Genomic DNA, 25,075 nt, shown 5'->3' with positions numbered 1-25,075 from the left:
CTCCTACATAGTTTGTCAACCCTGGGCTTAATCTCCGTCAGTGCCATACGCATGTCATTGTCCACATGTAGACGTGCTCTATGTTTGGTTTTGAGTACCTTTAAAGTTGAAAAGCCAGACTCACACAAGTAGGTTGTTGCAAAAGGGAGAAGGCATTTCAATGCCCTGTCAGCCAAGCTGGGATCGTCCTTTCTTACATGTAGCCAGTAGTTAGACAGGGGAAGAACCTCAAAGTCCATTTTTAAATCCCCTGAGTTTGTCATCTCAATCAGCTCCTCCTGTGACTTTAAGTCCAGACTAGAACCGACACTGGGGGCAAAGGGGTTCCTAACCCAGTTTAAATGTGTGTTTTCGAGGTCAGGGAAATAGTCTTTGAAATATTCTTGGAGGTGCTCCAGGTGGGACTGGATCAATGGAGAGACGGAGCCCAAATCATCACATGACAGCAGCTCCTGGTGAAGTAGTGGGAACATTTCTGTAACTCCCTCCTGGAGCTTGTTTGACCGCAGCATGATCTTTTTGGAAAAAGCACGCACTTTGTCTTGTACCTGGAGTATGTACGTGTCACGTCCTTGCATGCTTTGATTCAGTACATTTAGATGCTGGAAAATGTCTGACATGTATGCAAATTTGCGGATCCAGGTTGCATCGGTGAACCGATCTGCCAGCTGATGCTTTTCAGATGAGAGGAACTCTGCAACCTCCCTCCGCAGCTCATAGACACGGTTCAAAACTGCGCCCCGTGACAGCCAGCGTATGTTCGAGTGAAGCAGCAGCCCCTCAAAACGAGCGCCCATCTCATTACAAAGCAGGGTAAACAGTCTGTGTTTCATGGGACGGGCTTTAATAAAATTCACTACTTGTATAACCTCCTGTAGTACCTGATTCAACTCATTATCCATCCTTTTTGCAACCAGTGCCTCGCGATGGAGCATGCAGTGTGTGGCCACTACATGCGGGGCCTTCTGCTTAATGAGAGCGGTCACTCCACTGATCTTCCCGGTCATTGCCGCGGCTCCGTCCGAACACACCCCCACACAACGGGTCCAGTCCAATCCGTTAGACTCGATGTAATCGTCCAAAACTTGAAAAATGTCTTTCCCAGTAGTTCTTCTTTCAAGTGCTTTACAAAATAGTATTTCCTCCACAATACTAGCCTGGGCCCGCCCATCCTAAGCGTGACGCAACACGAGGGCCTGTTGCGAGCTTAGTCTGGCCAGGCAAGCTATCTCCAGCTCTTCCAAGCTCCGGAAAAATCGGGAGCCAATCAACTTTGAGCATCTCCAACGGCCCTGGGTAGAGGCGTGTTCAAGGCAGTGACATAGTAGAACTGCGACCGGAAGCCATAGATTGTTTACAGAATCACGCTGTATTGAAAGCATTCAACGGGAAGTTCTCATTGAAAACGGAGCAAAGAGCAGCCCTGGAGGTATTTATTGAAAGGAAGGATGTTTTCGCCTTGCTCCCGACCGGCTTCTGTAAGAGTTTAATCTACCAGTTAGCCCCGCTAGTAGCCAAATCAATGGGGCTCAGTGAGAATCCTATCGTCGCATCACATACGTCAGAGGAAAGAGTGATGTGATTGGTTTAAGCTTCGTCACAGCCTTTTCTGGCTTCGACCAGTAGCAAACTGAGGCATTTCAGGGAGGCGGGTCAACCACGGGCTCTGGGAAACTGTTGGGCTGAATATCTTGGCCAGACCAATAGCTCGTAGAGCTTTGAAGTCGCGTTAGCCAGACTACCACAATACGCTAGTTTGAGGAGCAAAGCAGCTTGATAAATGGCGCAAACCGCAACGTCACAGGCAATCGGAGAGATGAGCATGGCAAACGACGTTTCCATATGATGTATTATTATTAATAATTATATTTTATAATAATGATTAAAAAACTAATTATAATATATTTAATAATAATTATTAAACTTTTTTTTTTTTTTGCAATTTTTTTGTTATCGTTCCTCAAACTTTCTGAGGCCCCCCTAGCGCCCCCTGGCGGCCCCCACTTTGAAAACCACTGCACCAAGGACTTAAATGAGCACTTTGTTAATCTTAAAAAATCTCATCTCATCTCATTATCTGTAGCCGCTTTATCCTTCTACAGGGTCGCAGGCAAGCTGGATCCTATCCCAGCTGACTATGGGTGAAAGGCGGGGTACACCCTGGACAAGTCGCCAGGTCATCACAGGGCTGACACATAGACACAGACAACCATTCACACTCACATTCACACCTACGGTCAATTTAGAGTCACCAGTTAACCTAACCTGCATGTCTTTGGACTGTGGGGGAAACCGGAGCACCCGGAGGAAACCCACGTGGACACGGAGAGAACATGCAAACTCCACACAGAAAGGCCCTCACCGGCCACGGGGCTCGAACCCGGACCTTCTTGCTGTGAGGCGACAGCACTAACCACTACACCACCGTGCCGCCTATCTTAAAAAATAAATAAATAAATAAAAAATCATCCTCCTTGTGTATTTTTTTTCTCAAACTATGTTAGGCTCCGGGCGGCATGGTGGTGTAGTGGTTAGCACTGTCGCCTCACAGCAAGAAGGTCCTGGGTTCGAGCCCCGCGGCCGGCGAGGGCCTTTCTGTGTGGAGTTTGCATGTTCTCCCCGTGTCCGTGTGGGTTTCCTCCGGGTGCTCCGGTTTCCCCCACAGTCCAAAGACATGCAGGTTAGGTTAACTGGTGACTCTAAATTGACCGTAGGTGTGAATGTGAGTGTGAATGGTTGTCTGTGTCTATGTGTCAGCCCTGTGATGACCTGGCGACTTGTCCAGGGTGTACCCCGCTTTTCGCCCGTAGTCAGCTGGGATAGGCTCCAGCTTGCCTGCGACCCTGTAGAACAGGATAAAGCGGCTACAGATAATGAGATGAGATGTTAACATCTGTACAGGGTTTGAAGAGGCCCTTCTGTAAATCACTCTGGATGAGGGCATGTGTGAAATACTGTAAATATAACGTAAATTTCTATTATTCCAACAAATTTGTGTTACGAACCTTGATCTTTTTCCCAGCTTGTGTGTATTTCTTGGTTGCTAAGTGATAGTTGCCCTGGCGCATGCAGCAGTCTGCTATTTGCTCCAGCAGATCCTTACGCTCCTCCTCTGAGAGGTGGGCGGAGCTTTGTGACACAGTCATGCTCTCAGCCAGATCCTCTGTGATGGTCAGGTTCTGGTCCAAACACAACTGCAGTGCCTCATGATACTACACACACACACACACACAGAAACATACAGATTTATACAGATAATTGTTTCTGAAGAGAGAGTGTGTGTCTGTGTGTGTGTACCTTCTTGGCAGCCACAAGCAACTGCACAGCTTTGTGGTAGTGTGTGTGTTTGATGAAGAAGTCGGAGCAGCGTGTGAGCACGGCCGGGTCGCTGTTCTCATTCAGTTCCTCTGCAATCAGCTGCAACGCTCCAAACTGCTCTGTACTGAACGCCAATTCCAGAGCTTTAGACACGCGACCTGCCTACACAGAGAGAGACGGATGGAAAGAGAGATGGACACAAAGAAAGAGGGACACAGAGAGACAGAGAGAGATGGACAGAGAGAGAGATAAAGGGACAGAGAAAGAGACAAAGAGAGAGACAGACAGAGAGAGAGACAGACAGACAGAGAGAAAAAGATAGATGGACAGAGAGAGAGAGAGAGAGAGAGAGAGAGAGAGAAATACTTTATTAAACCCAGAGGGAAATTCAAGAGAGAGAGAGAGAGAGAGATATGGACAGAGAGAGATGGACAGAGAGAAAGAGAGAGAGATGGACAGAAAGAGAGAGAGACAAAGAGAGATCAGTAACTGCACACAGTATTATTTTGTGAATGAAGCTCTGACCCTGACTCTGTGTATGTATGTGTGTGTGTGTGTGACCTTGTGATATAGCATGACAGCTCGGTCCATGTGCTCTCCCCTCTCCTCATAGTAGGCAGCCGTGTCCATCATGTCCTCCGGGTTGCTGAGTAGCGCCAGGTTCATCAGCTGCTCGTCCATGTGGTTCTCCTTACACAGTCGGATGGCGTTGTTGTACGCCTGAGCGCGTGTGTAGAAGTGCACCGATTGGCTGATCTGATCTTGACTCTCGTACTGCCGTGCCACGTGATAGGACGCCGCTCGGTTGCCTGTCTCGTTGGCAATCTCGCTCGCCTGGATAAAATGAACATTTCTCTCATTCTAGCACTCACATGTACTTACTTCCTGCTTTTACTGCAGGATGAGGTCATCAAGAGGCGGGGCTTATTATAAACACCATATTATGACATCAGTGCTAGTCTTTCTCTTATTTGGTCGGATAACTGGACATCGTGTTACCTTTTGGATGTTCCCCAGGTAGCAGTGCACACGCACTTGAGACAGGTAATCCTGAGCGTAGTCATAGTAACGCAGTGCAGACTCCATCTCTGATTGGCTCTCCAGATAATGACCCCACCACTTATACAAGCACCTGTCCAGGTAACCACATCAGAGAAAAGATTAGTGATGTTTAGATGCAGCCTGATAAGCTCAATCAGAATAAAAAATGCTCGTGTTCAGGAATGAAATTTGGACTGAAATCTGATTGGAAGACGCGGGTTAATATCCTTTCAATTAAAGCCTTTAATGCTGGTAAGAAGAATAAGAAGCTGAGTAAAGGTGTGACATATACAGATAAAATGTGTGCATTTTATTTTTATCAGCATTTCATCTGCTGAGCCCTTGTTTGGATGATATTTTTCTGGGACTGAAATAAATTAAAACAGTTCATGTCGTTTTGGGAACACTGAAACTAAACGTCACTTCACCTGTGTGTGTAAACACAGATTTTACAGTATCCAGTTTCGAATCAGGCGGCACGGTGGTGTAGTGGTTAGCGCTGTCGCCTCACAGCAAGAAGGTCCTGGGTTCGAGCCCCGTGGCCGGCGAGGGCCTTTCTGTGTGGAGTTTGCATGTTCTCCCCGTGTCCGCGTGGGTTTCCTCCGGGTGCTCCGGTTTCCCCCACAGTCCAAAGACATGCAGGTTAGGTTAACTGGTGACTCTAAATTGACCGTAGGTGTGAATGTGAGTGTGAATGGTTGTCTGTGTCTATGTGTCAGCCCTGTGATGACCCGGCGACTTGTCCAGGGTGAACCCCGCCTTTCGCCTGTAGTCAGCTGGGATAGGATCCAGCTTGCCCGCGACCCTGTAGAAGGATAAAGCGGCTAGAGATAATGAGATGAGATGAGTTTCGGATCAATGAAACCAGTTTAACTGGAATCAGTTTACGGGGACTGGGGAAAATCTTTGCATGTAAAAGCAGCCAGTGAACATCAGAGCAGAGCATCCAATCATAGAAGAGAGCTCAGAACCAATCCAAGCTCAGCACTCACTTGTCCTTCATCTTGTTGATGTAGAGCTCCAGAGACACGATGTCCTCCATCAGCATGCGAGGAACCTCGAACCGGTGTGTATCAGACCGCTCGTAACTACGAGAGAGAGAAAGACAGAATAATTAATCGTTAAAAACAGTAGTTAGCTATGTTAGTGTCATAGATTCACTGCAAAGCGAAAGCGTGTGTGTGTGTGCTCACTAGGTAAGGCCCAGGTTCTTGTCGCCCGTGTTCTCCAGGTGTTGCGCGTAGCTGTAGTATGTGCTGCGCAGGTGGATGCGGTCGTGACCCTCAGCCGTTTCGATGGCTTTCTGCCAATCACCACGAGCCTGATAAAACTTATTCAACAGGTCGAACCTCCCGCAGGAACGATACAGAGCCTCAGCTTCATCCTACACACACAGAATTATACATGTGATCTGTAGGTGTATAATTACAGACAGTATCCCATCTTTTACTCTGCACAAAATATTGGCACCACACTCAGGGTTCTAACTAGGTCTTTTCAGCATATCGGACTGATACACAGTGTTTCTTTACCACGACGCCCACAATATTGCCGAGATGCCTGTAAAAGCTGCCACTACACTAATAAAAAGACTTGGCAATCTTGAAAATGTGGTCTTTTGTTTAATTCTCTGTTGTTATCCCCACGTGGGGGCGATGGTGCACTGCCAAGCGAATGTTCTACATTCGGCCATGCTTCACTCCCTGCCCATGTAAGCACCCAGTGCAGAGCTGCCCAAGTAGTTCCGTGTGGAGATTGTCATCGATCATGTGAGTCTGGTTTACCTCCTTCCTTCTGCTATGTTCGCAGTAAAGTGCTATCCATGTTAAGAGCATGTAATACGTGCCAGTCTCTGAGTTAGATCTGGATCGTCATGTACTGTAATTGAATGGCTGAAGCTGAAAATAAAGCTGACATTTGATGAACATCAAACGGTCGTTTTATTCTTATTCCATAAATATATGTCAGTAATATAGTATAAGTCTTCAATCAAAAACAATCACATCAACTTTTGGCAAAAAAAAAAAAATCTCATTAATATTACCAAAAAAGAGTATCTTTCAGAGAGGCCTGCAAGTCCCAGGAAATGCACTAGAATGCATCTCCGAACATGTAGAACCCATGAGCTTTCGGGGGCCTAAGGCAGCCCCCGAACTCCCAGCCATTATGACTGGTGCCACTACGCTGATATTTTGGTCAAGTTAGAACCCTGCACACTGCTCCATCCATCAGTGGAACAGGAACATGACTAAGCAGACAGTATTTGGGTGGTTCTTCATTCTTAGATCAGCAGTAGCACTAATGTGGTAGTGTGAATGATTGAGGTACAAGTGTATCACACACATTAACATCACACAGATTTCATGCTCTTGACCTTTGCAGCTGGTCTTGAATATAAAACAAGTTTTAAACCAGGTTTTAAAGATGATGAATGAGTGGCACAGTCGTGTGGTGGAGTAGCAGTACACCAGTAAAGTTACAGAACCAATAATTCCTGGTTCCCACTGCTACCAGCTTGAGTATTAAACTAAATCATTACATTATATGGCATTTAGCAGACACTCTCATCCAGAGCAACGTACAATAAGTGCAAAAGTCAGGTACACGAAGTGCTGAACTTGTAGACAGGAAAATTCTAGTGCCAACCGAACAAATGACAGTGATACCGAGTGTAACATGCTGTAAAAGTACCAGGGAAGTTCTTCAGTAAAATAATTACATTCACAGCAAAAATGTGGTCACTTTTTTAGTTGCAGTACTCAAGATCAGTATTAAATAAAACTTTCACACTGTATGGGGTATCTTTTGACCCTAAAAAGCATAGAAAAATTGGCCATGTTTAACTTTGAATACAGAATCTTTGATGAGGAAAGCAAAGTTAGTAATAGAATTACGTCAGAAAAAACTTAAGTTTCATTTCTTAAAATTCAAACCAAGATTTCTCTGAAGCAACATTGTGATAATTGGGGTGGTGATTTTTAAATATGGTTTTCAGTACATTTTGCTTGGATTCCATACTTTTGCATTATCACTGAGCTGACAAGTGAAGGCAATATTAATAATTTCATAATTTTGGCCCCTCTGCTGAAGAATCGCCCACCAATACTCAAACAGTCAAGGAAACGAACCGACCATATAAAGTACAATTAAATAGAGAACTCAAAACAGTTAACTGCAGATTAGACTGTACAGAGCTTGGGTTGGTCTAGATGGAAACGCAGTTACACAGTGGGCAGGGAAGAAGATAAATAATAACAACAACAACAATAATAATAATACAACCCCAATTCCAAAAAAGTTGGGACAAAGTACAAATTGTAAATAAAAACAGCATGCAATGATGTGGAAGTTTCAAAATTCCAGATTTTATCCATAATAGAACATAGATGACTTATGTTACGGCATGGGCTCGTTCACACACCGCAACATAAGAAGGGGGACGCAACACAAGGGTTTTAAGTTCAAACAAAAATACGTTTATTAACCAATACAAAATATAACAACTCAAAAGTGTCTAGGGTATGAATGTAGTGATGGTCGTGCCTGAGTGGATGTGTGTTTGTGTCAGTATATGGTAAATGTTGAGGCAAAGAAAAAGAGAGGGGGGAGAAAAAGAGCAAAAAGCCAGAAAACAGGGGAACAACAAAGAGTGCCCACACAAAGAATAAAAGTGCCTACCAGAGAGGGAGAGAGACCCCACCTTATAGGCCGTACCACCTACACAGGTGTACTTAATGATCTAGCCTAATCAGTCAGGCCCAGACCTACCCGTGCACTGGCAGACTGGTGCCTGAAGGGGCCCAAGGGGTCGTCACACATATCAAATGTTTAAACTGAGAAAATGTATCATTTAAAGAGAAAAATTAGGTGATTTTAAATTTCATGACAAAAACACATCTCAAAAAAGTTGGGACAAGGCCATGTTTACCACTGTAAGACATCCCCTTTTCTCTTTACAACAGTCTGTAAACGTCTGGGGACTGAGGAGACAAGTTGCTCAAGTTTAGGGATAGGAATGTTAACCCATTCTTGTCTAATGTAGGATTCTAGTTGCTCAACTGTCTTAGGTCTTTTTTGTCGTATCTTCCGTTTTATGATGCGCCAAATGTTTTCTATGGGTGAAAGGTCTGGACTGCAGGCTGGCCAGTTCAGTACCCGGACCCTTCTTCTACGCAGCCATGATGCTGTAATTGATGCAGTATGTGGTTTGGCATAGACCCTGAAGCCGCCGCCAGGCGCCGCTAAAACCGCCATTTAGAATTTGAGCCGCTGCCAGCCAATAATTTTGTAAGCCAATTTGAGCTGCTATCTAATAAAATTTGGCTGAGCCACTAAGAATTGTGTACATCAAACAATGGGTTTATCCACATCATGAGCTACAAGAAAAGTGACACAAACATGATCAACTGTACACACTAGTAGTAACACAATAGAGACGTATAGGCATACACTGTAGAGATTTAGAACTGATATCACAGCACAGAGAGCCACCACAAGCTTGCCGTTGTGACTACCTGTCTGGCTTCCCGCCCCTCACACCGTTACCACGATACACTGGGGAACCCGGGAACCCACCCAGAGCATCAATCGACTCCGATATCGACGAGATGGCTGCATTCTTTGCCGCTGCTGAGGGAAAGTGTAAAGGTATTTTTTTTTTGTTTGTTTGTTTCACATACTTCGAGATTGATAAAAAAAAAAGTACTCCACCACTCTACTTTCATCATAGTAAGATAGCTGCCAGTCCTTCACTGGTCATTGCTAGTGAGAGTAGATAGCTAGATGCCTTCCTCGAACAATCCAGATTAGCTTATTATTAGCATTGAACTACAATCTTGCTAGATTTATATTTACAATGAAGTAAGAGACCAGGGGACCTGTGGTAATTTGCTATTTATTCCCCCCATTTGTTTGATCCGTTCGCCCGGATATATGCCACACAGTGACGTCCAGTATCAGCCATTTGTAGCCATTAACATTTTGGTGGCTGCAGCAGCCATTAAGGTTTTGGCTGAGTCAGCTAGCCAGCCAATAATTTCATCAGCCAGCCATTATCCTGAAAACAAACGGCTTCGGGGTCTAGTTTGGCATTGTCATGTTGGAAAATGCAAGGTCTTCCCTGAAAGAGACGTCGTCTGGATGGGAGCATATGTTGCTCTAGAACCTGGATATACCTTTCAGCATTGATGGGGTCTTTCCAGATGTGTAAGCTGCCCATGCCACACGCACTAATGCAACCCCATACCATCAGAGATGCAGGCTTCTGAACTGAGCGCCGATAACAACTTGGGTCGTCCTTCTCCTCTTTAGTCCGAATGACACGGCATCCCTGATTTCCATAAAGAACTTCAAATTTTGATTCGTTTGACCACAGAACAGTTTTCCACTTTGCCACAGTCCATTTTAAATGAGCCTTGGGCCAGAGAAGACGTCTGTGCTTCTGAATCATGTTTAGATACGGCTTCTTCTTTGAACTATAGAGTTTTAGCTGGCAACGGCGGATGGAACGGTGAATTGTGTTCACAGATAATGTTCTCTGGAAATATTCCTGAGCCCATTTTGTGATTTCCAATACAGAAGCATGCCTGTATGTGATGCAGTGCCGTCTAAGGGCCCGAAGATCACGGGCACCCAGTATGGTTTTCCGGCCTTGACCCTTACGCACAGAGATTCTTCCAGATTCTCTGAATCTTTTGATGATATTATGCACTGTAGATGATGATATGTTCAAACTCTTTGCAATTTTACATTGTCGAACGCCTTTCTGATATTGCTCCACTATTTGTCGGCGCAGAATTAGGGGGATTGGTGATCCTCTTCCCATCTTTACTTCTGAGAGCCGCTGCCACTCCAAGATGCTCTTTTTATACCCAGTCATGTTAATGACCTATTGCAAATTGACCTAATGAGTTGCAATTTGGTCCTCCAGCTGTTCCTTTTTTGTACCTTTAACTTTTCCAGCCTCTTATTGCCCCTGTCCCAACTTTTTTGAGATGTGTTGCTGTCATGAAATTTCAAATGAGCCAATATTTGGCATGAAATTTCAAAATGTCTCACTTTCGACATTTGATATGTTGTCTATGTTCTATTGTGAATACAATATCAGTTTTTGAGATTTGTAAATTATTGCATTCCGTTTTTATTTACAATTTGTACTTTGGGGGCGGCACGGTGATGTAGTGGTTAGCGCTGTCGCCTCACAGCAAGAAGGTCCTGGGTTCGATCCCCGTGGCCGGCAAGGGCCTTTCTGTGTGGAGTTTGCATGTTCTCCCCGTGTCCGCGTGGGTTTCCTCCGGGTGCTCCGGTTTCCCCCACAGTCCAAAGACATGCAGGTTAGGTTAACTGGTGACTCTAAATTGACCGTAGGTGTGAATGTGAGTGTGAATGGTTGTCTGTGTCTATGTGTCAGCCCTGTGATGACCTGGCGACTTGTCCAGGGTGTACCCCGCCTTTCGCCCGTAGTCAGCTGGGATAGGCTCCAGCTTGCCTGCGACCCTGTAGAACAGGATAAAGCGGCTAGAGATAATGAGATGAGATGAGATAATAAAAAAGCAAACTGCTGATGCTAGCCTATCATATGACAGTGGTTAAAGCAGTGAAGTGTTTTCGAGATATTGTTGTCCTAGAAACAAAACATGGTGGGTTTTTTTTTTTGGATTAAGTGCTGGGATGAAGCCAGCATCTTTTTGCCAGAGAAAAGCGCTAAATGGACACACCCTAAGAGACAAGCAACAGGACAGTCATAGCTCTTAGCTACTTATCTGTGATAACCCAGTGAGCTTAAAAAAAGGGAAAGGATGTTCTAATCATTAGGAATGATGAACACACCACTGTATGAGGAGCAAGATAAGTTCTATTTCGTTTCTACTGACCGCCAGAGGCGGTGCTTTCAGCACATGGATATCCATCACACGAACGTGCAGGTCGAGTAATAGTAACAACAAAGTCACGTGTGACCTGGGTGACGTCACCCCGTGACCCCGGCATAAAAGACCGGTAAACCCAGGAAGTGACCTCTTACATCTTCTCGCGTTTGCAGGTTGCGAGTTGGATTGAAATTTGGACAAAGCGCTGTGGTAGTTTCGTTACCCGTAGGGTTGGGGCTGTGCTTATGCATCCTCCAAGAAACTGCGCTAAGTCCACCAACTCTTTTCTTCTTGTCGTTATATTCGTATTGATTTATTACTCCGTAAGCTGAGCGCTCTCGCTCGGTGGAGTTAGCTGATTAGCCCTCCGGGGCGGTGTCCTCACCGCTGGAGGCCGGCTTGTTTTCGTTCAGGTAAGCGGTTTTCATTTATTTAAATTAAAGCGGCGTTTCTCTCGCCGCTGTTTGTCAGTCCTGTGGCGCTCGGCGCCTATCCTTGTTAATATTATTAACCACCTTGTTTTGTGTAGCCTTGCCTCCGGCCTGTTCACAGGCCGGCTGTCTTGTGTGTTGTATTCGTATTGTTTGTTACTCCGTTAAGCTGAGCGCTCTCGCTCGGTGGAGTTAGCTGACTAGCCCTCCAGGGCAGTGTCCTCACCGCTGGAGGCCGGCTTGTTTTCGTTCAGGTAAGCGGTTTTCATTCATTTGAATTAAAGCGGTGTTTCTCGCCGCTGTTTATCAGTTCTGTGGCGCACGGCGCCTATCCTTGTTAATATTATTAACCACCTTGTTTTGTGTAGCCTTGCCTCCGGCCTGCTCACAGGCCGGCTGTCTTGTGTGTTGTATTCATATTGTTTGTTACTCCGTTAAGCTGAGCGCTCTCGCTCGGTGGAGTTAGCTGACTAGCCTTCACCGCTGGAGGCCGGCTTGTTTTCGTTCAGGTAAGCGGTTTTCATTTATTTAAATTAAAGCGGTGTTTCTCGCCGCTGTTTATCAGTTCTGTGGCGCTCGGCGCCTATCCTTGTTAATATTATCGACCGCCTTGTTTTGTGTAGCCTTGCCTCCGGCCTGCTCACGGGCCGGCTGTCTTGTGTGTTGTATTCGTATTGTTTGTTACTCCGTTAAGCTGAGCGCTCTCGCTCGGTGGAGTTAGCTGACTAGCCCTCCGGGGCAGTGTCCTCACCGCTGGAGGCCGGCTTGTTGTCGCTCAGGTAAGCGGTTTTCATTCATTTAAATTAAAGCGGTGTTTCTCGCCGCTGTTTATCAGTTCTGCGGCGCACGGCGCCTATCCTTGTTAATATTCCCGACCACGGGCGTGTTCGCCCGGTCGTTTTTCATTACCGCCTGATTGTTTATTTTGGGCTACTTACTTGGGGTGTTCTTGCCCTATTTTTTAAGTTACCTTCTGCCAGCCAGGTGTCACGGACCTATTCCCTCGCTGCGCCAACTGCCGGGCCCCCCTCGAACTGGAGGACGGCCACCGTGAGTGCCCCTCGTGCCTGAGTATTGATCACCTGCGGCAGGGGCTGACGGACATGGCCTGCGCAGACTGCATGTTGGAGAGCTTTGACTGCAGTGGGTCTGACGGTCACGACTCCACCTCTCCGGCCGGTTCCCAGGCCACCAGCCATGGCACCGTGGCAGCGTCGGAAGGCGGATGCTCATCCGTCCAGCCAACACTGAGGGCTGCATTGGGCCGTCTGGGGTTGGACACGCCCCCGGTGGCCCAGCATCAGAGCGCTTTCTTCAGAGGTCCCGCATAGCCTTCCTCGTTGTCCGTTCTGCCCTCGGCCCCATACATCGAGGAGTTACAGAGGTGTTGGGCGGACCCTAGACGCCTTTCCCACCTCCCTAGTGACTGCAGGGCCCTGGCGGCAATGCAGGACACCCCTACCTACGGCCTCCAGCAGATGCCCAACATTGAGAAGCGGCTTTCATTCATTTAAATTAAAGCGGTGTTTCTCGCCGCTGTTTATCAGTTCTGTGGCGCACGGCGCCTATCCTTGTTAATATTCCCGACCACGGGTGTGTTCGCCCGGTCGTTTTTCATTACCGCCTGATTGTTTATTTTGGGCTACTTACTTGGGGCGTTCTCGCCCTATTTTTTAAGTTCCCTTCTGCCAGCCAGGTGTCATGGACCCCCAGACGCTGGAGGGGACGAGCGCGGCATCACGGGAGCTGTGTGACGCGGCTCCAGGCCTTTGCCTACTCGTCGCGGGAACTGGGCCGGCTGATGTCGTATCTCACCCTCGCCTGCCGGCAGATATGGCTGGCACAGTCCCCTCTGGCCGAGCCCGACCAGCATGTGCTGCGCTCTCTCCCTGTTGTCCCCGGGGAGCTGTTTGGCGAGGCCGCTCAGCAGGCCCTGGACCGGAGTGCCCGGGTCGTCCAGGCGCAACAGCAGTTCGCTGGCCTCCGCCAGGTCCACCACCATGGCAATGCTGCCCAGTCCTTCAGGGGGGCCCACACCGACTCTGTCTCGGCCACGCACCCGCCAGGAGACCAGACGGGTTGATGACTTTCGTCGCCCCACCACCTCCCGGACCCGCGGTGCTGCCCCCTACACCCAGTCCGCCCCTCGTCGCCCCCATGGTGACCGACGGGGGCGCTCTGGACGGCGCGGACATCAGCGCGCCGGCGGTCGGCCGCTTTTCCAGCAAACAGCTCCAAAGCTGGAGAGCGTTGACCCCAGACCCCTGGGTGCTGGTGACCCTGACCGAGGGTTACCGCATCCAGTTCTGCTGCCGACCGCCGCGTTTTCAGGGGGTCAAACACCACCGTGAGCCATCCGGGGAAGTCCCTCGTCCTCCGGCAGGAAATCGCCACCCTCCTGGAGAAAGGAGCAATCTCTCCCGTTGACAGGCAGAGACAGCAAGGTGGGTTCTACTCCAGGTATTTTCTGGTTCTGAAGAAGGACGGCGGTATCCGCCCGATCCTCGACCTGAGGTCCCTCAACTCCCACTTGAAGACCATGAGATTCTGCATGCTGCATACAGTGGGTGTCTTGCACCACATCCAGGCGGGCGATTGGGTTGTCACTATCGACCTGAAAGACGCCTACTTCCATGTTCCCATTGCGCCACACCACAGGCAGTTCCTGCGGTTTGCCTTCGAGGGCCAGGCTCGAGTTCGATGTTCTGCCCTTTGGGATATCGCTGGCACCCCATGTGTTCACCAGGTGTGTGGCAGCGGCATTGGCACCACTTCAGGCAAGGGGTTTGCGTGTCCTGCCTTACCTGGACGACTGGCTCATCTGTTCACGGTCAGCAGCTCAGGCCCGCACTGACATCGCGACTGTGCTCTCGCATGTCGCAGAGCTGGGGCTCAGGGTGAATTACAAGAAGAGCTCGTCTGTTCACGGTCAGCAGCTCAGGCCCGCACTGACATCGCGACTGTGCTCTCGCATGTCGCAGAGCTGGGGCTCAGGGTGAATTACAAGAAGAGCTCGCTGGTGCCCAGCCAGGAGACGACTTTCTTGGGCATGCACCTGGATTCGAGGTCGTTGATGGTAACCCCCTCCCAGACCAGGATCCACAACATCCGCCTACTGCTTGGCCACTTCGGACGGGGCAGGTCACTCGCCCTGAAGACCTTTCAGCGCCTGCTGGGCATGCTTACGGCAGCCTCCTCTCTGGTCCCGCTGGGACTCCTGGACTTGCGCCCGCTTCAGAGGTGGCTCAACGGTCTCCACCTCCACCCGGTGATGCATGGGCACAGGCTCGTGAAGGTGACGGATACTTTTTCCAGGCTCCTCCGTCCATGGAGGAGGAGGGCTTACCTTCTGCGGGGTGTTCCGCTGGTGGCTATCCCCTCCCGGAGGGAGGTCATCACCACGGATGCTTCCCTGGGAGGCTGGGGTGCAGTCTGGCAATGCCGGACCGTCAGAGGCTACTGGAGTCCAGGGCAGCGACAGCAGCACATCAACGTGCTGGAGCTACGGGCTGTGTTCCTCGGCCTACAGCACTTCTTCCCAGGCCTGGCCGGCAGACACGTCCTGGTGCGGACGGACAACGCTACGGTAGTGTACTACATCAACCACCAGGGAGGCACCAAGTCCCTCCAGTGCTTGGAAGTGGCCGGCCAACTTCTGCGGTGGGCCCATCGACATCTCTTGAGCCTGCGTGCCATGTACTTGCCAGGCACTGCCAACAGGGCAGCGGATCTGCTGTCCCGCCAGGACCCCGATCCCGGGGAATGGAGACTCAACCCAGCGGTGGTTCTCGCCATCTGGGAACGTTTTGGCAGGGCAGAGGTGGACCTCTTTGCCTGCCAGGAGACGACACACTGCCCTCTGTGGTTCAGCCTCCACGGCCCCAGCTCCCTGGGCCAGGACACGCTGGCGCATGCTTGGCCGAGGCAACTGCTGTATGCCTTCCCCCCTCTGCCGCTGATCGGGCCAACCCTACACAGGGTTGCGATGGACCACCACGGGCTGCTGCTTGTCGCCCCTCGGTGGCCGGGCTGAGTGTGGTTTCCCAAGTTGCTGCAACTTCTGAACGGCGGTGCCTGCCAGTGAGGACGGACCTGCTATCACAGCTGGGAGGGCAGATCTGGCACCCGGATCCAGCCCGTCTGCAGCTCTGGGTGTGGCCGCTGAAGGGCCGGACCCCCTGCTAGGTCTTTGTGAACCGGCAGTGGTCAACACCATTGCAAGCTCTCGGGCACCCTCCACCAATGCCCTCTACGCCAACAGATGGAGGCTTTTCTCCAACTGGTGCTTAACTCGGGGGGAGGAGCCTACATGCTGCCCCCTACCGACCATTCTACTGTTCCTCCAGTCTCTGTTTGATAAGGGTCTTACTCCTGCCACCATCAAGGTCTATGCAGCTGCCATCTCTGCTCAGCATGCCAGAGTTGGGGGAAGGACCATGGGGTCCCACCCCTTGGTGGCACGTTTCTTGAAGGGTGCTCTCCGGTTGAGACCCCCCCCCCGACGGAGCCGGGTACCCACATGGGATCTTCACCTGGTGCTGCAGGCTCTCTGCGACGCACCGTTTGAGCCCCTGCTCATGGCAGACATTTCATGGCTCTCCCTGAAGACTGCTTTTCTTCCGGCCATTACATTGACGAGGCGCGTCGGGGAATTACACGCGCTGTCAGTCAGTAGGGAGTGCCTGCAGTGGCACTCCGGCGACAGTGGGGTCACTCTGTGGCCTAACCCCCTTTCCTCCCGAAGACCCTCTCTGCTACCTTCGCCAACCAGCCCCTTAGCCTTGCGGCGTTCGAGGCGGGCCATGGTGAGAGGTCGGAACTTTTTGTGCCCAGTTCGCGCCATCAGGGTGTACGTGTCCCGTACAGAGGGCTTCCGTAGGAATGATGCCCTGTTTCTGTGCCACACAGGGCCGAGGAGGGGTCTGGCGCTCTCTAAGCAGAGGCTATCCAAGTGGATAGTCAAGGCCATATTACATGCCTAGAGGCACAGTGGCTCCCCGATTCCTCCGGCTGTCAGGGCGCACTCTGCACGGAGCGTGGTGGCCTCATGGGCATCACTGAAGGGCGTGCCCCTTTCAGACATATGCAGCGCAGCCTCCTGGGCTTCCAGCTGCACCTTCACCAGGTTTTACCGTCTTAATGTCGTTCCACATAATCCTGTGGCGACGGCTGTCATTCCAGGCCCGTCGCAGCAGCACTGAGTACGGGTAGGCACTCCTCATGACCTGGTTGGTATTAGTCATCCATGTGCTGAAAGCACCGCCTCTGGCGGTCAGTAGAAACGAAATAGAACGAGGGTTATGTATATAACCGCGGTTCTATGAGTTTCGGATGACCGCCAGAGCTTGGCAGTCACTCGGAGTGTACACGAGAAGATTTGCCAAGAGGTCACTTCCTGGGTTTACCGGTCTTTTATGCCGGGGTCACGGGGTGACGTCACCCAGGTCACACGTGACTTTGTTGTTACTATTACTCGACCTGCACGTTCGTGTGATGGATATCCATGTGCTGAAAGCACCGCCTCTGGCGGTCATCCGAAACTCATAGAACCGCAGTTATATACATAACCCTCGATTTAGTTTCTAACAACAACAAAAAAAACCCTGACAAAAAAAGTGTATAAGTGCAGTATCAGGTGTAAAGAAGGCGGAGCTGATAAACTGGCTGATAAAGTGGTGATTGAGTGTCTCACCAGCATGCCCAGTTGCGTTGCGAGCATCGCAACTCGTGCCTCCAGCTCTGGCTCTTTCTCCGCCTCTCTGAGCGCACGAGCTGCTCGGGCGTTACCCATGTTGCCCAGACACACACGCGCCACATCCAGACGCCGAGTCTTCACACACATACGAGCCATGTTCTCCCAAACAGCCTCGCTGAAACACACACAAACAGCAAAATACAATCATTGTCGTGGTTCTTAATCTCTTAGCTAGCCTGCTAAGATGATTTTATACACAGCATTACTTATGATGGTGTATTTTTACCTCGCCCACGACAGAGTAAGCAGGGTGAGGGAGTGTAATCAGTGCAGTTTGTTTGCTTGTCTGTCTGTTTGTTTGTGTGTCTGTCTATTAACAATCTGGCGTCTAGACGGTTGCACCAATTGGCTTCAATTTTTCAGGGTAGGTGGGCAATGGTCCGTAGATTAGCTGATTAAATTTTGGGGGTAATCAGGTTAAAGTGAAGGTCAAGGTCACCAGAAAGGTCAACCTTTTGGTCAAGATAACATCTTTTCCATTATAACTCAAAAACGGTTGCCGATAGACAGATGTTTACTATTAAGAGCATATAAGAACTCACATATGGCCTTTCATTTTTCACCATGATCTTTGCCCTTGAGTGACCCTGAAAGGTCAAACTCAAGCTCACACATTTTCAGAGGGCTGTAACCTGAAAACGGTCGACGGTAGACAGATATTTACCATTATCAACTTATTGGAAGTGCCATATGGGCTTTCATTTGGCACCATGATCTTTGACCTTGAATGACCTTGAAAGGTCAAACTGAAGGTAATGGGTCTTCAAAGGGCTATAACTTTAAAATGGTTCATGACAGCCAGATGTTTACCATTATTAACATATAAGAAGTCCCATATGGGCTTTCAGCTGCCACCATAACCTTTGACCTTGAATGACTTTGAAATGTCAAACTCAAGGTCATGGATTTTCATAGGACTATAACCTGACAGACGATGATTGAGAAATATTACCATTTTCAACATATAGGTATAAAATAAGTGCTGCCGGGCGAGATTTGTTTTGCCTGGCAACACTTGTTTTAGCATGTAATAGTGGAGCTCCCCATGCATGAAGAGCAAGGAACAGAGCTCCATACTTAAGAGAATATGGTAATGTATCAACCTGATATTTGACAGTACGACATCTGTATAAATGAAGAACGTGTCCCACCACTGGGAACCCGATCATAAGTGCAAGACAACATATCTCATAAAGACTTGACCACCAGACAATTTATTTCCATAAGATAGATAGGTTTTTATCCAGCGCTTATTTTTAATTTGCTTTTTTAAAAAACATAAACTGGGCTTATTTACTAACACATTTTACAGAAAATATTCACGACACTTTCATATAAAATGAGTTAAAACAGTTTTATTAGTCCACTCACTTGTTGGACAGGTGACAGTTTGTGTCGTCTAAGGGCGATGGATGGATGTAATCGCAGGAAGAGTTTTATTGAAAAAACACTAGCAAATCAAACACATCCAAAATGGAGACGAAGGCAAAGTCGAAAAACAGGCAGTGGTGGAGTGAGGCACAGACAGGATATCAGACAGAATCCAATACTCACAGTCCAAAAACACAAACAGGGTCAAAACCAGAAAAGTGACACAAAATACAAGGCTTTCACAAAGTCTGTGTGTTACCAAGAGTCCTTATATAAATGTCTGCACTGTGATTGAGCTCTAATCAGGAACAGATGATGGGGATTAGTCATAATGATGCTGCGAGTGTGTGGACATGAGAGATGAAACCAGACAGCTGTTTGACATATGACGCGGTACGCGGTGGTCCGGATCACCGTATTTTCCATACAAAACGAGGGCATTAATTAATTATTTTTCCTGGATTGTGGTCCGGTTCACCGTATGCTGTATTATATTACGATATAAATAAAAACTTACCAAAATCATACTGTGTTTGTCATTTAATACGAGTTTTTTTACAAAGTCGTACATCATTTGTTATTTTTTCTCAAACCGGAAGAGAAATGCATGCGTAAAACACACGCGCAATAAAAGATACCAGTTCTAACGCATGTAAAAAAGCGGGAGCTGCCACGAGGGAAGTGAAAAATAATTTTACCAACTTTCGTCATTATGTCTCAGGGTGGTTATGAACAGCTTCTAAGGAATAAGAAAAAATGTGCTAGAGACTACAAAGCAACAGAAGAAAGGGCAAAGGAAAGAATTTATTCTAAATTAGGGGAAGAAGTAGCTGAAAATTTAAAATTTATTTGTCTTCTGAACTTGGTGGTCCGGACCACACCTGAAAACGGCGTGGTCCAGACCACAACGGTAGTCCGGACCACCGCGTACCGCGTCATATCAAGTGTGATATCGGATGGTAACTCTACAGTAGTGATGTAAAGTGAAAGCGCTGGTTCACTGCTGTTCCCCAGGCACCCAGCAGAGTCACACCATAATAAATGTGCTAGAGTTGTTTCTGGTGCATGGCATGCGGCGTCAAAGAAAGGAATAAATATGTATCATAACTCCAATCTGTCTTTCATTATTGGTCTCACTGTCACAAGACAATGCAATGATCTATTGAGGTGAAAAACACGACACGATACAATTCATGGTGCTGTAATATTATTCTATTCAGGGTGATTTTGTGCCATTGGAAATATTTTGCTCATAAATTCATCAGGAGCTCTGCTTTTAGGCAGCAACTATTGGCCCTTTTCCACTACCCTTTTTCAGCTCACTTCAGCTCGCTTCAGCTCACTTCAGCCCGACACGGCTCGCGTTTCGACTACCTTAAAACAGCACGACTCGGCTCGCTTCAGCCCTGCTCAGTCCCCAAAACTCGCACGGTTTTGGAGTGGGGCTGAAGCGAGCCAAACCGAGCTGAGTGAGGCTGGGGGTGTGAGCAGACACTCCCCTGTGCACTGATTGGTGAGGAGGAGTGTCCTCACACGCCCCGCGAGCACGCTGAGATCTGTAAACCCAGAAGAAGGAGAATTACGAATTACGAGAATTTCTGAAGCCCTATGCGCCTCGCCTCATCTATACGCTCTTGCCAGTATCTGTTGGCGTTGTCGGTGACAACAAGCCACAGCACCAAGACCAGCAACACTAACGACTCCATGTTTATTGTTTACTATCCGGGCTGTGAGACTACCGCTTAAAAGATCACTGATGTCACTGTTTGCGCCGCTTAACGACATCACGTGACGTCCACCCACTTTCGCTAACTCCACCCAATGTGTCCACCCACTTCCAGCCAGCACGGTTCAGCACGGTTGTAGTTGAAATGCAACGCCAACAGCCCCGCTCAGCTCGACTCAGCCCAACTCAGCACGGCACGGCTCAGCCGCGTTTGTAGTGGAAAAGCGGCATATATATATCTTTATTATATGACTGGTAATATCATAGTTTGGGATTTTATTCATCTTTATTCAAGAAGACTAAGTGAAAAACTTTAGAAGAGGGTGTCATATGGAGCAGATTTAAACCATGCAAATTGGACTAAATAGAGCGTTAAGCAGAGGGAGTGAATTTTGTGGAGAACCATCCAGAAGAATGTAACCCATGGCACATCCTGTGCGGGGAAATTACAATCTGGAAGAAAATAAATGTGTTTAAAAATATAACAATGTGGTTTAACATCAATATTACCTACACTGAATGAATTTACTTTGAAAGTAAATACATATTAATTATGTGATTCATACTCATTCCATCTCATCCTAAAGAGGTGCTTGCTTTTATTCAGTGTCTCACAAGCTGAACCTCTAGCTTTGGCTTTACAGAAACTCTAAATGCACCCAAGAACTACACACTCACAGGAAATCTTTTTTGCTTTGCCACAAATACAACAATAACTGATGAGAGTTGAAAGAATGTGCAGATTTTACCACAAGACTTTCTCCACTGCAGAAATGAGTCTCTGATAAACTTTTTAACAAATCATTGGACTGTCAAGTATCATTGGAGAAACCCAAGGCCTGAACCTGCGCTGAAAAAACTGGACTTAATTCCACTTTTAATCAGGCTGTGGGTGTTTGTGAGACGCTTCAGGAAGATGCTGAAGGAATTGATAAGGAATTAATTATTTTCCAGGATTGAAAAGTCTCATTGGGAATTTGCTGTTCATTTACCCATCAAATAAACAAAGAAACTCGAGCTGTAGAAGAATAATGCTTGGGTTTGACAGGTGAGAAAGAAGGAAGGTCAGTTTTTACTTCGCCTGCAATGGAGTAAGCAGGGTGAGGTATTGTAATCAGTGCAGTTAGTTGTTAACAATCTAGCATCTAGACGGTTGCACCGATTGACTTCAAATTTTCAGGGTAAGTAGGCAATGGTCCGTAGATTACTTGATTAAATTTTGGGGGTAATTAGGTCAAGGTGAAGTTCACCGGAAAGGTCAACCTTTCAGTCAAAATAACATTTTCCATTATAACTCAAAATCGGTTGCCGATAGACAGATGTTTACTTTCATGAGCATATAGGAAGTGCCATATGGCCTTTCATTTGGCACCATGATCGTTGCCCTTGAGTGACCTTGAAAGGTCAAACTCAAGGTCAAGGATTTTCAAGGGCTGTAACTTGAAAACAGTTGATGATAGCCAGATGTTTACCATTATCAACATATACAACCCCAATTCCAAAAAAGTTGGGACAAAGTACAAATTGTAAATAAAAACAGAATGCAATGATGTGGAAGTTTCAAAATTCCATATTTTATTCAGAATAGAACATAGATGACATATCAAATGTTTAAACTGAGAAAATGTATCATTTAAAGAGAAAAATTAGGTGATTTTAAATTTCATGACAACAACACATCTCAAAAAAGTTGGGACAAGGCCATGTTTACCACTGTGAGACATCCCCTTTTCTCTTTACAACAGTCTGTAAACGTCTGGGGACTGAGGAGACAAGTTGCTCAAGTTTAGGGATAGGAATGTTAACCCATTCTTGTCTAATGTAGGATTCTAGTTGATCAACTGTCTTAGGTCTTTTTTGTCGTATCTTCCGTTTTATGATGCGCCAAATGTTTTCTATGGGTGAAAGATCTGGACTGCAGGCTGGCCAGTTCAGTACCCGGACCCTTCTTCTACGCAGCCATGGTGCTGTAATTAGAGCCCTGCACTCCCGCGGGAGTCCCGCAGGACCTGCCGCAAAGCAGTGCGGCGCGGGACAAATTTTGAAAGCTCATTGCGAGCGCGGGCGGGAGCGGTGATAAGCCGCAGTCCCGCTAACTAAAAACGTGTTTAAAATAAAATTTATAAATTATTAATTTATGTCTATCATATATAATTTGTGCTGGATATTTTATTTGGCATTAATAAAAACATTTTAAGATGCCTAAATTTGCAGAGAGAGTCAGATTGCCATTGATCACCCTAACGGGCAATCCTTTGATCACTCTAATGACTCGCCGTTCACACCCAGCCTCCAGTGACCCACACTAACATGATGCCTCAATGACACCTTAGATGAGCTGGCCATCAGAATTCTGATTCTGATCCAGGAGAGGATAAATAACTCTCGTACGTTTCCGATTCCTTTCCTCTTCTGTGTTTGAGATCTCCGATCATGGCAGAAGAGCAGAGCTCCTCTACTGAAGCTCACAGTGCTTCAAAAGTAAGTGCTGCTTTAAAAAGAGGTACATTTACCGTTAAAAAGTCAAGAGTCCTGAAATCGGACATTTGGAAATCATTCTCACTCGTACAACGCGGAGGGAAATCAGCTGCCCTTTGCTTGCTGTGATAAGTGCCAAAAGGTTCTGAGAAATTTCTTTCCTGAGAAATAACGCGAACGTCTGCATCATGCGGGATTTGCGGGCGGGAGCGGGACAAAATATGGCAGGCGCGGGCGGGAGCGGGACTGAAAATCATAATTCTTTGCGGGAGCAGGCGGGAGCGGGACTGCACAATGCGGGCGCGAGTGGGAGCGGGACTGAAAAATACGACCCGCGCAGACCTCTAGCTGTAATTGATGCAGTATGTGGTTTGGCCTTGTCATGTTGGAAAATGCAAGGTCTTCCCTGAAAGAGACGTCGTCTGGATGGGAGCATATGTTGCTCTAGAACCTGGATATACCTTTCAGCATTGATGGTGTCTTTCCAGATGTGTAAGCTGCCCATGCCACACGCACTAATGCAACCCCATACCATCAGAGATGCAGGCTTCTGAACTGAGCGCTGATAACAACTTGGGTCGTCCTTCTCCTCTTTAGTCCGAATGACACGGCGTCCCTGATTTCCATAAAGAACTTCACATTTTGATTCGTCTGACCACAGAACAGTTTTCCACTTTGCCACAGTCCATTTTAAATGAGCCTTGGCCCAGAGAAGACATCTGCGCTTCTGGATCATGTTTAGATACGGCTTCTTCTTTGAACTATAGAGTTTTAGCTGGCAACGGCGGATGGCACGGTGAATTGTGTTCACAGATAATGTTCTCTGGAAATATTCCTGAGCCCATTTTGTGATTTCCAATACAGAAGCATGCCTGTATGTGATGCAGTGCCGTCTAAGGGCCCGAAGATCACGGGCACCCAGTATGGTTTTCGGGCCTTGACCCTTACGCACAGAGATTCTTCCAGATTCTCTGAATCTTTTGATGATATTATGCACTGTAGATGATGATATGTTCAAACTCTTTGCAATTTTACACTGTCGAACTCCTTTCTGATATTGCTCCACTATTTGTCGGCGCAGAATTAGGGGGATTGGTGATCCTCTTCCCATCTTTACTTCTGAGAGCCGCTGCCACTCCAAGATGCTCAGTCATGTTAATGACCTATTGCCAATTGACCTAATGAGTTGCAATGTGGTCCTCCAGCTGTTCCTTTTTTGTACCTTTAACTTTTCCAGCCTCTTATTGCCCCTGTTCCAACTTTTTTGAGATGTGTTGCTGTCATGAAATTTCAAATGAGCTAATATTTGGCATGAAATTTCAAAATGACTCACTTTCGACATTTGATATGTTGTCTATGTTCTATTGTGAATAAAATATCAGTTTTTGAGATTTGTAAATTATTGCATTCCGTTTTTATTTACAATTTGTACTTTGTCCCAACTTTTTTGGAATCAGGGTTGTAAGAAGTCCCATATGGGCTTTCAGTTGCCGCCATGAACTTTGACCTTGAATGACTCTGAAATGTCAAACTCAAGGTCATGGATTTTCATAGGACTATAACCTGACAGCTGATGATTGAGAAATATTACCATTATCAACATATCGGTATAAAATAAGTGCTGCCGGGCAACACTTGTTTGGAGATGCTTTTTATATAACCCAAGTGGATTCATACATTTTTCTTAGCAGCAACTCAACACCAATCTCTATCTCATAATCACCCCATACCTGGCCAAATGTTTGTGGACACCGCTGACCATCACACACGTGTTTGTGGAACATCTCATTACCAAATATACTCCCCTGTAATGCTATAGTAAACTCCACTCCTCTGGAAAAGCTTTCTAGTGAAGGGAAATCGCAATGCTCCAGCACACAAAGACACTCGGTACAATCGTGTGGGCACAGAGAACCATATATGGCCTTACAGTCTACCCTGTACAATCATCCATTGTTGTCTGAATTTGGAACAGGAAAATATACATCCTAAACTTTCACTCATCTCTACAAACCCAGTACATATTTCCCATGAATCCCCACGGACTGACTACACGATGGGACCTTTTCTTTCTTACATTCTGACTAAT

The 25,075-nt window shown here is 47.3% G+C and overlaps 1 protein-coding gene across 1 annotated transcript in view; it reads right to left on the bottom strand.

Moving 5' to 3' along the window:
• The window catches only part of ift140 (intraflagellar transport 140 homolog (Chlamydomonas)), a 118,292-nt gene that overhangs the window by 29,133 nt on the left and 64,084 nt on the right, over positions 1–25,075 (bottom strand). The window contains exons 19-25 of the mRNA XM_060922721.1: positions 17,349–17,526; positions 5,553–5,743; positions 5,352–5,447; positions 4,318–4,450; positions 3,880–4,152; positions 3,298–3,480; positions 3,006–3,212 (exon numbers count right to left, since the gene is read on the bottom strand). Of these exons, the coding sequence (XP_060778704.1) occupies positions 3,006–3,212; positions 3,298–3,480; positions 3,880–4,152; positions 4,318–4,450; positions 5,352–5,447; positions 5,553–5,743; positions 17,349–17,526 (1,261 nt within the window). The remainder of the gene's footprint in view (positions 1–3,005; positions 3,213–3,297; positions 3,481–3,879; positions 4,153–4,317; positions 4,451–5,351; positions 5,448–5,552; positions 5,744–17,348; positions 17,527–25,075) is intronic.

This window comes from Neoarius graeffei, chromosome 5, assembly GCF_027579695.1.
Source record: "Neoarius graeffei isolate fNeoGra1 chromosome 5, fNeoGra1.pri, whole genome shotgun sequence".
Taxonomy (NCBI): Eukaryota; Metazoa; Chordata; class Actinopteri; order Siluriformes; family Ariidae; genus Neoarius; species Neoarius graeffei.
Note: the sequence above shows the minus strand (reverse complement) of the source record. Positions and strands in the feature narration are given on the sequence as shown.